At 32.3% G+C, this 15,269-nt stretch overlaps 1 protein-coding gene across 1 annotated transcript; it reads left to right on the plus strand.

The window, feature by feature from the left end:
• The first annotated feature begins 2,890 nt into the window (after positions 1–2,890).
• LOC141721040 (transmembrane E3 ubiquitin-protein ligase FLY2-like) lies at positions 2,891–15,055 on the plus strand. Its single transcript, XM_074523772.1, has 15 exons — positions 2,891–3,361; positions 3,849–3,921; positions 4,768–4,895; positions 5,179–5,294; positions 5,812–5,872; positions 9,599–9,665; positions 9,746–9,823; positions 10,883–11,040; positions 11,121–11,180; positions 11,337–11,430; positions 11,542–11,709; positions 12,681–13,009; positions 13,815–13,931; positions 14,021–14,199; positions 14,644–15,055. Exons 1-14 carry the CDS (start codon positions 3,224–3,226, stop codon positions 14,120–14,122), a joined length of 1,689 nt encoding a protein of 562 aa, XP_074379873.1. The 5' UTR covers positions 2,891–3,223; the 3' UTR covers positions 14,123–14,199; positions 14,644–15,055.
• The last annotated feature ends 214 nt before the right edge of the window (positions 15,056–15,269 follow it).

The raw sequence follows: 15,269 nt of genomic DNA on the forward strand, positions 1-15,269 counted from the left end.
TCAACTCCAACTCGTGGAATAGTGACTACGTCTTTCATCCCATCGAATTATAAAATTGTATTTTTTGGATCAGCAATCGTGGATTTGTGGTTGGATAAATGTATAATAAAAAGTTTCTTCTAGCGTCAAATGTCGAGCTCGTTATATTTGTGTATTAATTAACTACTTGGTGAGGATATAAACAATAGATAATGGGCTTGTTTGGCCACCACTATATAAGTGGCTTATTGACTTATAAGTTGTTAAGTACTTATCGACGAGTGTTTGTCGACCTAACTTATAAGTCAAATTTCCAACTTATAAGCTGATAAGTTGAATGTTAGTAATGACGTACTTTTTCTCAACTTATTTTGATTTTTTTCCTTTTTATCAACTTTAGTTTTTAAAAAAATATTTTTAAATATTAATCTAATCTAAAATTCACGAATTAAAATCAAAATTCGTGAGAGGGTGTAGATTGGTTGGGTGTGGTACTTTTAGGGGGGCATTATTTTAGATTGGTCTAATGATTTAGATTTTTTTTTTTATGTTAAGTTTCTATTTGATATATATCTGTTGTTGGAGGAATTTCGTAACAGCACGAAATTGGAGGTTGCTGAAATAGTAGAGCGTAATTTGTATTAATGTGGCTATTTTTTGGGATTGGGGTTTATAAAAAATAGGGTGGCTGGACTTGGGAGGTGTCTCGATTTTTCTCGTTGTATCAGATCCCTTTGACAAGATGCCTGCGTACCAATTTATATTGGATCAAACCTACGCATTTATGTGAAATTCGGGCCTATCCCTGAGAGACTTTAGGGATAAGTTTCGTTAATGTGCTTGATTACCGATTTTAAAATGATTTAATCTTGGCGTTGTGATATTTTTCTTGATTTAAAAGATATCGTTTCGAGATAATTTTTGTTATTTATTCATTGAGATCGATTCTTCCTCGTTTTAGGGAGAGGATATTACTTTGGCAATAAATAATTATTTATTAATCGGAATTAATAATTAATAATATTAGAAATTTGGGAATATTAATATATGCCAAAATGTGGCATAACAATATCTATACTATATTATTATAAGCGAAACATGGTTTTGTTTGGTCAGTTGGTTAACACCTTTTTAAAAAGTATATTAACACATTCCAAAATAAAACTTAAACAAATATAATTTTAGTCAGCACACTTGCACGTCTTGACTCGCTACTAAAAACCTACTCCATTAACCATTTATATCAAAAACATATTTGGATCGCAAAATTAATAAATAAATTTGAAAAAAAATAATATTAAATAGTTTATATTAAAATTAATATCATAAATTTCAAAAACTCATTTATTTTATTGCGTAATTAACATCTTATAATAAAAAGTAAATAAAATAATAATAATAATATGGTAATTAATATTAAAAATAAACCATGCATAGCATATATTATATGCTATTTTAAGCGTAATAGGCTATTTTAAGTGTAATAATTTATGATTGATTGTTCGGTTAATATCTTCCTAAAAAATAGTTAACACAACTTTCAAAAATATTATTAATATTAAAAATAAGAAACAATTTATATATCTTTAACTCTTCTAATATTAATTCAAATTATAATTCTCTCTAAGCCGGAGATCAAATAATCTCATAATCAATTAATTCTTAATAGTTAATACACATCAGATAAACACAAATATTATATTTAAAAATTAAATTAAAAATACATAAAAAAGAAAAAAAATATAAAACTTGCATTCTCTTGCGATTTTACGTAGGCCAACATGAAATATGATTTCTTATATTGAAATAAAATTCTTTATTTTAAAAAACACCGATAACTAAAAAATGGATGTTTTCAAAGTAAAAAAAAATGAATATAGGGTATGTGCACTAAAATTTCAGTTAAAAAATAAAGAATTTACGGTGTAAGTATTAAAATATTAGTCATGTCCAAGATCCGTCGTTCTAGTAAAACAAATGTAATCATGAAAAAGTGTGTAGTTCAACATGCCTTATAAAACATTAAAGTGTTTTAAGTGTGCAAAAATGTGTCTTTACCAGGTAGTGAAAGTGATGGAAAAACGAATAAGGTCTCGTATGTTGATAGAACCAATATGATGAATATATTTGAATTTTAATAATTTAGTATTGATAGGTGATGGTATTATTAAATTTTAAAATAAATATATGAGAATTGTTATATTCAATATGAACAATATTCTAAATCTTAATATTTTTAATATCCAAATTTGAATCCGACAAAAATATAATATAAAAAATATATGTATCATTAATTTCAATTATACATAGTTATTATATTTTATTTAATTATTTTTTTAAAAAAATTTATTTTACAAAAATAATTATGTAAATGATAACATTATATTATTATTAGCTCGTGCACCGCACAGGTTATACGATAGTGTGTATATATATCATAATGCTATTGAATCAAGACTTATTTGTGGTATAAAAATCTATATTTATAAGATCAATCCTGAATTATTACCATTCACCAATAGTAATTTGAAGTACCAATAGAATTTATGTAATTATAGATTAAGAGATGTAGTTTTTTGACAGATTATAGATTATGGATTACGAGATCAATTCTAATATATTACATTAACTTTATAGTTTTGGTTGAAATAAGATTAGGGCATTTTAAATTCACGTAGTCATTATAACTTTAAATTTTAAAAAATAAAAGGAAACATTATACTAAAAAATTTTGATCAAATAAATTCGAAAAATTATTTTCGGAGGTCTAGAAACATAATATACGTGACTTGTTCGGTTCGCAATTTCGCATGATATACTTTCGAGAAAAAAAAAGAGAGGAAAAATAGAAAGTGGAAATACACACAGTAACACACTAACCAAAGTCGTACCAGAAATATACTACTACAAGTACTTGCAACTGCACACAATTCACCCTCTAAATCATCACAATTCACAAATAGTCTGTGTAATAACAACATCCTAGTATCCACACAATAATATAAATATATGTACTAATACAAGTCTAAGTCTAGTACTTGTGTTTAAATTATATTTATTTATCTGGTTAGGTGAATTGGGTTGGCTTGTTGTCGAAATCACAAGTACTAGCCACTATCTTTGTTATAATCTATCCCCGTTGATCTTTCACTTTCCAGTTGTTTACATAAATATATTTATTTTATTAACTTTAGTTGTAAGCAAGATTGGTGCTTGGGTTTCAGCTCAATTGTGTTGTGTCCTGATGGGCTCTTGTAATAAGTTTGTTAGTACAACCTTAAATTTTGTTGGGTTCTTTTCAATTGGTGTACTGATTGTTGGTTTTGTTCCGGTGACGGCGCTTAGGCCCTTGAGAGAGGCTGCTCATTCATGGGGTGATGAGGTACTCTTAATTTCTATATGTTTGGTATCTATTGTGTGTAATTTGAGTTCAATTCTTTTGATTGGGTGTTTGATTTTTTGATGATTAGTAATTGTTGACGATAACCCTCTTCCCGCATTTTGTTAAAATAGATGTCAACTGCTTGTGTAAAATGTTTGATGCTAACTGTTTAGGATAACCCTGTTCCCCCATTTCCCCCCGAAACATGTGAACTACTTGTGTATATCGTAATGATCGTTAATTGTTTACGATAAATCGATAACCCTCTTCCCGCATTTCCCCCCAAAACAGATGTAAAATGCTTTTGTATAATGTTTGATGATATTAATTGTTTTTATGATAACCTGTTTCCCTATTTCCCCCAAAACAGATTTTAGACTAATTGTGTAGAATGTTTCATGGTCATAATTGTTGATCACAGTATAATTTAGTTTTTGGTTTTTTAGGGCGTAATTGTTGTTATATGATTATTATTGGATAATTGCAGTGGCTTGTGGTGAGGAAGGATGATAATGAACCTGCTTCTTTTTCAGCATGGAATATAACCGGAACATATCGAGGTTTGCATTTTTTGCACATATATGTTGTTTTTTGACTATCCAGTACTGGAAGATATATTTATCATCTACCCTTTTGCTGTTAACAGTATTTAGTTTTTTTGTTACTTTTCTAAAGTATTGTTCCTCGACTTCCTCTTGCACTCTTAATTAGGCTATTTTGCTTAGAATCTAGAATCCTTGCGATTGTATCAATGTAGGACACAGTGGCAGAGAACTTTTATAATAAAGGTTTGTTTTAGATATTGTGAATTACTAGTTGACAGAAGCAAGAAACTCAAGAGTCAACGGGGTATTTTTATTGGGACAATTCTGAGAGTTTCAAATATGACTCTAATCATGATGTGAAACATTGTGGTTGTTCCTAAACCAGCAAGACATGGATGTAATGCGTGACTGCTGGTAGGACCACGTTGAGGATGTTCATGTTCAACAATCCTCGAGTATTCACTATTCAGTAATTATTGAATTCTTTACATTCTATTTGATTAGAAGGATTGGGATGAAGTAGGAACGGAAAAGTGTGACCAAAATTGTATGTAAAAAATATATACGCAAGAGGGAAGAGTGAGGAAAACGGGCAAGTGTCCATAGATTCGTTGGATCAGCTCTAATTTAAATTTTTATGAATGGAAAGACTGAAGTAAATATGGAGTATGTACCCAGAATAGTACAAGTTTTCTTTCAATCAAACTGAAAATAGTGTTAGCATGAGAACTGCTGTTTGTAATATGCCATCTCTGCAGAGTAGTTGTTGCCTGCAATTCATCTTCTGTGCCTTTAAACTCCTTCAACAATTAGGTTTTACATACCACTATGTTTTGTCTTGTATGGGCATACTTTATGCAGGATCATGGAGGTTATTGGATTCTACCAATAGCACATTCAGGTTCCCGAAATTTGGAAAATCTGACGGCAACTCTGTCCTCGAATTGATCAGTACACCAACGAAGATTAATGGTGTACATTATGTTCAGGTAAAATGATAGGTCCTTAAGATATTTAATGATTCATTTTGCAGAGGAGTCACCTCTATTTTCTACTTTCATGGGTATATACTTGTTTTTGTTTACTTTAGTCCACCGGGGATGTTAGCATTACTAGGAATGTTTCTATTATACAATTTCTGATTTAATTCTTGAGTATAAAACATTTTTTTGGAAATACTATTTTCTTGTACTGTTGCTGTAGTGCAAGTTTCATTGTTTTACTTCTGGAAAAGTGGAAAGAAACTTTGTTTAATTTCATTTTCATTGGCAGGGGGTGATCATATTCCATGATGTTTTTGACAATGAACATGAAGTTGGTGGTGCTCAAATCAAGGTAGAAGGGGTATATATATGGCCGTTTAGACAACTTAGGATGGTAGCCCACAGGTACTTCTACTAATTTAGTCACCAACTTTGCTTCTTATTTTCTTCACATCACAGTACTCTGTCTTGTCGATTTCATTACATTTCTATGGTTTTCAAATATCTTCTGGCTCACGAGCTTCTGTTTTTCTCTTTGGTTATCCGGTTTTTCTTTGTTACCTTGGGTGGATTTCCATTTATAACATACATATAAATATTAAAGTTGCACCTTTTCTAATGAATCTACATCTAGCCTGTCTTGATTTTATATTGATGCTTGCCTCTTGACTATTATCTATATTGGAATATTTTAGGAATGAGTATATATTTATTGACGGTTGAAATCCTTTAGGACTGAACATATATTTATTAATGAAAAGACATTTCTATGAAATCCTTTCACATTTGTAGTTTTTTTTTTTTTGCATTTACACTTCACATTATGTAATGTGTTATTGTTAATTTATAGACATAAAATGACTTGCTCCGATGAGCCTATGTTGTATTCTTCAGTACTGATATATGTACAATCTCATTGCAGTGGAAAAGAGGGAGAATTTGGACGTGAAGATGACTACATTCTATCCAATCCATATCACCTGGTAACTCTTATCACAATTTGATATCAATATTACAAGTGACCTTTTGATGTATAATAGTCTACTATTGATTCCAGTACTCTACATCACTTAATTAATTTTATCACTGATCAGTATTAATGTTGTTTAGGTCCTTTTGCAATAATCTGAATCGGGTTTTTCATTGCTTTACTTGGTTCCCTAAGTTGCCTTGTTGACTGTGGCATAAAATATATTATCCGCCTTGTACAAATATTTTAATATTGAATTTGTTGAGTAACAAATCTAGTAGAGTAATTTTGTGGCAGTGAAATATTTTTCATGTTTTAGTTATTAATGTTGTGGAAAACTCTGATCTGCTGTAGAATGTTGAAGCTGTGGCTATGAGATCTTGTGACATGTAACGTTACTTAGGACTTCAATGTACTCATTGTTGCCCTTTTTAGAGGTTAAACAAGTCAACAAGGTAAAACCTAGTCAAGCCAGAAGCTTTTTAGAGGTTAAACAAGTCAACAACGTATTAGGGTTTATTACAAAACGTGTATGTGCTCTGTTACAAAACAAAATCAAACCGCGAGTGCACTTTTCCTAAAATATTCCCCCAAACGTACTTTTGACGCACTCTTTGTTTTGTCGTGTTGTAGAAGTATGTAATGCTTTGCTGCACAACTAGAGCCTTAAAATTTCTAGTGTTCTCTACTGATCTCTTCTCTAAATTTATTCATGCACTCTGCACTGATTTTTTCTGAACCACCCCTGTTGTGTAGTTGACAAATACCTTATGTTGGAGTTGTGGAAGCACACCTGGTTACTAAATAACAAGACTATTAACTTATTTAGAATTGTTCTCATTTTTTTTGTCAAGAGAATTGTTCTCATTTTATTCAAGTTCTTAATATTAAGTTTGAACTCCCCTAAAATAAGTAGAAGGCAATGTTACAAGGAACACAGGACGTTCAAGAGAATCACGAACCAATTCGTCCATACCCAATTCGTCCATACCGGAACAAGGGTCGATTCTGACCAGACCACCACGGGTTCGCGATCCAGATCTTATTTTCCGATGACCCACTGTAAATCCGGCGACCTAGTTCTTTGAAAAAATAAAGAAAAACGAAGAAGAGGAAAAAAGTAGCCTGAATCTTAATAGAGTAAAGGAAATTTACAATGAAGTAAAGATGTAGAGATAAAAGAAGGATCAGAGAGATAAAAAGAGAAGACGACGAAGAAAACATATCACAAATGCCTCGATTCAGTAAAAGTCAAAACTAATATTATATGGAAGGGGTTCGTTTCGAAACGCTAAATGAAGTACGAAAACAGATACGCAGAAGGTTTCATTGAGTGAATCCGGTACGGCGGAATGTTTGGGCATGATAAAAAAAATATTATAATGTTAATCTTCTTTACTATATTATTATAGTAGTAAAGATAACTAAAACTCAAAAAGTTTAAAAAAACAATAATTTTGAATAATTTGACATGCTTTAAAACTAGAAAGCAGGGATTCGGTTCTAAGGTAACATACTGTGAAGCCCTTCTTGCGGGGGTGCTGTGGGTGCGACTAAGTACATACAGGGTGACCCCCACGGCGTATCATCGTAGTTTGGGGAGGTGGTATAGTAGGGTGCGGGAATGGCACGAAGCGTAAATTTCAACCTCGAGTCAGAGCGGTACCATTTGGTATTTGAAGGTCTTTTTTCTATCTTTACCCGTTGTTATTGAGAGACTAGGAAGCCTAATTATCCTACCATCTCCGACGTCTTCATCACCGGTGTCTTCATCGATCTCCGGTCATCTTCTCATTTTTCTTTCTTATGAACCAAACGTCTATATACACACACTTTTATATATGTGTGTGTGTCTTCCTCGAGATCTCCGGTCATCTTCTCATTTTTCTTTCTTAAGAACCAAATCTATCTGCACACACTATTCAGTGGTCACATGGAAATCTTAGTTAAAATATATTAATATAAAAATTGAGTAGATATACAACTATACAAGGTTGTAGTACGTTTCAATTAATGATAATAATAAATATAAACAAACAATATGCCGAATCTGAAGGCTGAAGCACTGTGATTCCTAAAATAAACTGAAAAGGGAATTTATCAAAATTACAACTTTTTCTAAAATTATTTGCGATTTTATCAACTTCTGAAAAGATTTGCAAAAATACTATTTTACTCTGATAATATTTGCAAAATACGATGTTGCATAATAGGTTGCATTTTAGTTTGAATTGTGAAACTGTTTTAGGTTGCATTTTGGGTTGCATTATGTGTTGCATTTTAGGTTGCAAATTATGTTGCAACGATTTACAGAACGTATTTTCGCAAATATTTTTATAAATTCAAGTTGCAAACGTGGTTGCAAAATGGTTCCGAAGTTGCAAAAACGTATTTTTGCAAATATTTTTAAAAAATGGTAGTATTTTTGCAAAAAGTTTTTAAAACTTGGGAATTTATTGAAAATCCCCAAAAAAACAAACCTAATATACATTATTCTGAATAAAAGTACATCAATATTAATAACATCTTTAATTCATTATTAAATTTAAATTAATGTATTATGTGTGTGTGTATGTGTGTGTGTATTAATATCTTATGCCATATCCCCCCACCCGAATCCCCATATTTTTAAATTTACCAAATCTGCCGCACTATGTATCCAGCACCTGCACCCGCCCTCATGCTTCACAGCTTTAGACCGATAGATATACATGCATGCAGGCCATGTTTTTTGACTTTTACTAGAACCAAGGCATCTATGGTATGTACCGTAGCGCAAACCCGTGGTGATCTGGTTGGAATCGACCCATGTTTCTTACGGACAAACTGGGTAGTGATTCTCTTGAACGTCCCGTGTTCCTTATAACATTGGTTGAAACACAGCTTTATGCATGTATAGCTATAATTTTAAAGTATGTGAATTATTCAAAATTATTGTTTTTTAATACTTTTGAGTTTTTGACAATAGTCAAAGAAAAAAGTTGACTAATGTGAAGCAGTACTATATTATTTAATATTTTGAATGTTATTTGATTTTCTTAAAAGTTAATATAATGACTTTTTAACTGTCTGTATAAATAGTAACCAAAGTTAAAAAAATAATTAAAAAAAGTATTTTAATATTTCAAATTATATATATATATATAAAAAACTAAACAAATTTAGTTGTCCTTACTACTATATACGAAGGAAGAATGATATTATAATTCTATTTTTTATTGTACCTAACCGTTCATCCTTACCAAATTTACTCAATTGAAACCTTTCGCGTATCCGTTTGTATACCCAGTTTCAAACTGAACCGTGTTCCATGTAACATTGGTAGAAGGTCACTTCAAAAAAAAGAGTAGAAGCTGAAAAGAGGGAAATAGGCATGAAATCAGAAGGCAGTTGGAGGGCATTGCTTAAAAAAATACTGTTTAGAGGAAGATCGAGGTCCACAATCATGTTTGAGTCTATTGGAAGGTTAAACATTTTGCCATTGTCACTTATTCAACATTCAACAAATCTTTCAGATATGCCATCCTGTTGTGCAAGAATACTCCTAATTTGTGGGAGCAGCTTATAGCTAGTAGTTTTTTAAACTTTAGTGATAGAATTTAGATGTATGCTTGCGTATATTAATATATTCCATGTATGCAGGAGATTATTGGTTATTAATAACTGTGTGCTCTCAGAATATATGTTTGACTGCTGACTTGAACCTATAACTTACTTCATGTGTTATGCGTTAAAACAGCTTGGAGTTTTCTCATCCCAGGTGTTTCAAGAGTCCCCACGAGACAAGATTTGGAAGAGGAAGCATTGTAAAAATTATACTTGAATATAATTTTTTTTCAGGACTTTGTTTTGCATGACTATAATAATTGTTTCCTTCTTATTGTAGCACCTATTTATGACATGGAGAAACATTGTAATATTGAAATTGCGGCTCAGATATCACGTGTCCCACCCATGCAAAATAGTACGTGTTCTGAGGAACCTAAGCCCTTTATGCTTTTTTAATGTTATTATTCTTTTTCTTCCTGTTTTTGGATAATTTTCTCTTTGCTTTTTTTGATAATTCTCATGATGCATTTTTTTTAACAGTCCTGATATACGCAAAAATAATTTTCAAACATACCCAATATTGTCCTGTCCTTGCGTGGAATCCTTAATCAGCTTAACTTTTTTTTTTTTTTTTGCATTTTTATTTGAAGACACCACTTTTTTAATGGTGAAATTTAAATTTTGGGCTCTGTCTCGACATCTATATTTATAGGAACTGCTACTCTTATAATCCTAATCACTTGAAATTCTATTTATGTTAATGACTACCTTTCTTTAGGAATTTTCTGATAATTGATATTCCCACTAAAATAAGAATTACTCAAAACTTGTGCACGTCAGTTTGAATATATTTCTGCAGGCTAGTGAAAGCTATTATTACCTGATAAAGCTTTATTTAGTTTTAGAGCCTAATAGTTGTATTGAGTAACAATATCCTCCTTGCGTGGAGGTTCACAGTAAACGTGAATATACGATTTTTTGTTATCCAGATGGACAGAACTATGCGCAGACCTAAAAGCTGAACTCAGAATGTGAATTTTAACCAAATCATCTTTACCATTTGGCTATTTAATATCTAATAGAGCTTAACATACCTGTCGACTGAAGAAAAAGTAATGTGTCTTCCTGTAACTGGACGTTGTACCATGTAAGGCACGACTCTTGCTCAGAAGCCGTATTCATAAACTATTTGTTAGCAATATAGCAAAAAAAAAAGATTGTTGTTAGCATCCAGCTTTTACATGGAAAAACATAATTCTATCAAGACATTGGTTACACAGCACTGCTGAATCTAATGTACTTTTGGTAAGATACTAATAAGAGTCTTCACTGAGATCGCTGTTTTGTGTTCAATGATTAATAGTTCATTGTTAGTCTTCTGTCAATTTTATTGCTAATGGACATAGTTACTTTACCATATGGCTAGCTCAATATGCCTAATTCATTTTGTCTTTTTTTGCTTAACCCTATATAGATGGCGATCGTGTTCATTATCATATTGAGGGCTCAATGGAAAGCCCTTCTATAGATGATGATGGAGATTGCCTTCAACCCATGCTACTGAATGCAACCTCTGTCAACACTGAGGTGTACTATAACAAAGCTGTTAATTACACCCTGATGGTTACTTTTGTATCCTTCACTAACATCATTCAATAGATCATTATTTAGACTGATATTTGTTGATTTTGCTTAACCATCTTACACATTAGATTTCTTTCCTTCAAGTTCTTCTGTTAATTCGACAAATGGAACATAGCAACACACAATCTGTAAGTGTTTCTTCTTGAGCCTATGTACTTTTGGTGTAGGATTATCATTCTTTGCCAGTATGATAAAGACTATTAATTGTATTCTGTTGGACACTTGCGGCCTTAATTTTTGTATAAAGCATTTAACAATCGATTCGTTTTGTATTCAACTGTCAGGGAGCGGCCAAAGTTTCAATTTTGACTATTGGGCAACAGGCTATCATGGATGCATACCTTTGTCTTTTACATCTGACTGCGGGAATCCTAGTTGGTATATCAAATGATACTGATTATGTGTCGGTGGCATCATTTAAGATTCTTTTGCAAACTATCTATCATTGCTAACTTGCGTTCTCCAATATTGTTACTTGTATATGTGCAGAATCCTTATTTAATGCGTTTGCAACTGCTGCATTTTTCAAATTCGTCGTCTTCTCAATTTTTGAGATGAGATATCTTCTTGCCATTTGGAAGGCGAATAGGCCTGCAAATAATGGAGAGAGTTGGGAAGCAATGAGGCGTGAACTTTCAGTTCTTTATAGTCGTTTCTGTAAGTACTAATCTTGCTTAGCTGTTTATCAATTATTATATTTTGTACTGTATTAATCTTTGAAATCCGTAGCTTAATATTTACGTAGTATGGTAAATATACTCGATACCTGAATCTTTTGCACAACCTTCATGGTAAGATTCCAACGTCAAAAAACATGGACTATGCTTCCTAGAGTGGACATGTTCATAATTACTTGAATCAGCAAGTTATGTTATTTGTAAGATTGCTAACTGTAGACTCGTTCTTAATTTTTTATGTGTTTGTCATATTGTTTGCAGGTTTACAGTATCCCTTGAACTACATCATGAATTTTTATGGTAGATTATTGCACATAAAGCATAGAGCTCTAAAATCTATGATGTCAAGGCGGGCATGACAAAGAAATAAAACTTGTGATTGTATATTAAAATTAAATAATATTATAAGAAAATATATTAATATAAATTTCATGAATACAGTAAACTAAATAGGTTATTAACTTCTTATTTCGAAAACATTATAGTTCGAGTATTTATGTATTCCTTTTGTTTTATTTTCTTTATCTTATGTACATCTATAATTCTTTGTATGTGTCTTTCTGGATTAACTCGTGTCATTTACACAACTCTTATTTTTAATATAGTTTTCGAGTATTGCGGTTTTGCTTTTGAGCACTATTGGTATGGGAACTGAGGAATCAGGATGCCGGGGGCACCCCTGGCAGTCTGGCACTTAATAGCTACACAACTGCCCCTGCCCCTGCCTATACCTTCTTTACTTCTCTGCTTGCAAAAGCAAGCATTTGAGTGCTTAACAAGATTCTGATTAAATTGCTTAATGGACTAAAACTATCTTTTGTGGAATTAATATTTCCCCTTGGTAGCAATATTATTTACATTAATTAATTAGAATTGATAATGTTTTTGGTTAGAAATTATACTATTTCCTTACTAGAAATAATATTGAACATTATGGCCTGCTGTTTGCAGATGGGATCCTTCTAGGTGGTATTTTGATCATGTATGAGTTCCATAAATATCTGCGATTTATCCTTCTCCTTGTGCATTCCTTTTGGATACCTCAGATTGTCAACAATGTTGTTCGTGACTCGAGAAAACCAATGCATCCTCATTACATTATAGGAATGAGTATCACTCGCCTTGCAATACCGTTATATATCTTTGGTTGTCCTCATAACTTCATGCGCACCAAGCCTGACAAGGATTGGTGCATCTTCTTGGGGGTTTTTGTTGGGCTGCAATCCTCAATTCTTCTACTACAACACTATCTTGGTTCTCGGTGCTTCATTCCTCGTCAGGTTCGATTTGATTAATATGTATACACATGTATAGTATAGATATTCTCTTTTTAAATTATTCATTTACGGAGACCAAAATATGAATACAGATGGAAATAGACCTTTAGATAGTTTAGTAAAAAGAAAGTATCACCTGCTATGGGATTCATAAATAAATGAATAGATAGGATTTTTTTGTACATATGTGATTAAACATCACTCGTAAACAAGGTTATAGCTTTTGTGCTTTTCAAATATCCTTGATCTAAAGACCTGATAAAGTACATAAGCAATATGCTTCCTGATACTCCCAATGTAATATAACACCCGACTCCTGAGCACCGAAAAGCACTATATTTTTCTTAGATCTACTTGGATGACAGATCCTTGAGAGATGGGTAAAATCTGATCTTGATTCACTCTTTTCAATATTCATGACGACTCCTTTTCATGATTTTTTTTTTTTGTAAAATAATGGTGTTGAGTACTAAAGTAACCTTGTACTAGCACCATATATCTTGTGGAGCTGCTTATGTTCTCGGATAGAGTTGGAATTCTATTTTCAAAAGATTGTTATGTTATATGATGTTCTTCAACAATCGGGTAAAGGAAGTAGTACGTCCTTCTAGCTGCTAGATCGTGTTTTGTTGTTATAAGGAAATGGAAGATTAACATAATTAGCATGTGATGAATTACTGTTCTCAGTTAATTAATAGTTAACAGCTACCATGAACATCATTCACTCTAATCTTTAAAATTTGCCGTGTATCTAATTTGGCAGCTGCTCTGTATATCTTTATTTAATCATAGAGATCCCATTGTGCAGATTTTGCCAGAGAAGTATAGCTACTATAGAAGGTTGGATCAGGACACAAACCATGCCACAGACTGTGTCATTTGCATGACAGCCATTGATTTCTCTCAATGTCCAAATGACTGCATGGTACTTTAGGAAAGCTATTCAGATTTTGATTAAAGGCTAAGAGGAAGGCACTGCTGTTTAACTAACATTGTCGAAACATACATGTGTAGGTGACACCGTGTGACCATTTTTTCCATTCTGGCTGCTTACAAAGGTGGATGGATATAAAGATGGAGTGCCCAACCTGCCGGCGTCCACTTCCACCAGCATAACACGATGTTTTGTATTATTGCAACTTTAGTGACAAAGCCCAACTTGTTAATTGTGGTTTGACGCTTTTCTCAACTTGGTAATATTTAATTGATACTGAAATTTTATATCCTAATTTTTATTTTTGATCAATATAGATAAAACAATAAAACAAAACAATAGATAAGTACATTTTTTGAGCGTGCATTTGATTTCACAAATTCTACGTTATGGATGCAATTAGAGATTCTCCTTCCAGCTCTTTGCTCAACTACATATCATTGTCCTACAATTATAAAAACGCTAGATATAGCATCCATGAGTAGTGCTAGGACTCAGAGAATGTGCATTAAATTTAAATGTATATCATGATTCATGAGCCAAAGGCCTTAGCATATTTGATTTAGAACTTATTATTGTATAAATCAGTTCACATTATAGTGTGTCATGTATCAGTAGATATTTTCTGGACCCCTAGCATTTTTAATCATTTAAATTAAAATTTGGTTTGGATTTTTTACTGAATATGTGCATGCTCTTTTAGGTAAGAAGAAATGAGCTTAAACTCAGGAGACAACAATCGGTTTAGGAACTGTAATGGATGCAAGAGTACAAGCGGGTGGTATAGTTTGTCTTTTGTATGTTGATGTAATATGTTAAAGGTTGTAGTTTTCATTATTTTTAGCAACTACCTTGTAAATGTAATTATTTTCCTTCCAGAAGTAGATTAAGTTGGAACTAGTCGCCTCTTTTTACAAGTGTGGCAAATTGCTGCTGCTAACTAAAACCCGTTGTGTAGTCCCCGTCATGTTTGTATGAGATGTAAATACATATATGCATATCGACAAATGAAAAACCAAACCAACGGAACTGTCAAATAAACATTTATGTACTGCAAGATCCGTGTAGATCTTACCTTGGCCTAATTCAATATAAAAGGCGTTGTTCTGGTGGCATCTGGTTTTCTTTGTTTTGGCTCAGCGGTAGATGTCTTTTGTGTCTCCTTACAGTTGCTATGACTTCTAATTTTGTATACATTTCGTATCCTGAAGGAGTGTGAGCTCTACAATAATTTTGATCGATCTCACCTTTGTTATCTGCCTGTAAGGGAAAGCTCATTCCCTTTTGAACATTTAACTTGTCTTTAGGTTAGTGTTTGGTGTGATTCAT

This window comes from Apium graveolens, chromosome 4 (assembly GCF_009905375.1).
Source record: "Apium graveolens cultivar Ventura chromosome 4, ASM990537v1, whole genome shotgun sequence".
In the NCBI taxonomy this organism is placed as follows: Eukaryota; Viridiplantae; Streptophyta; class Magnoliopsida; order Apiales; family Apiaceae; genus Apium; species Apium graveolens.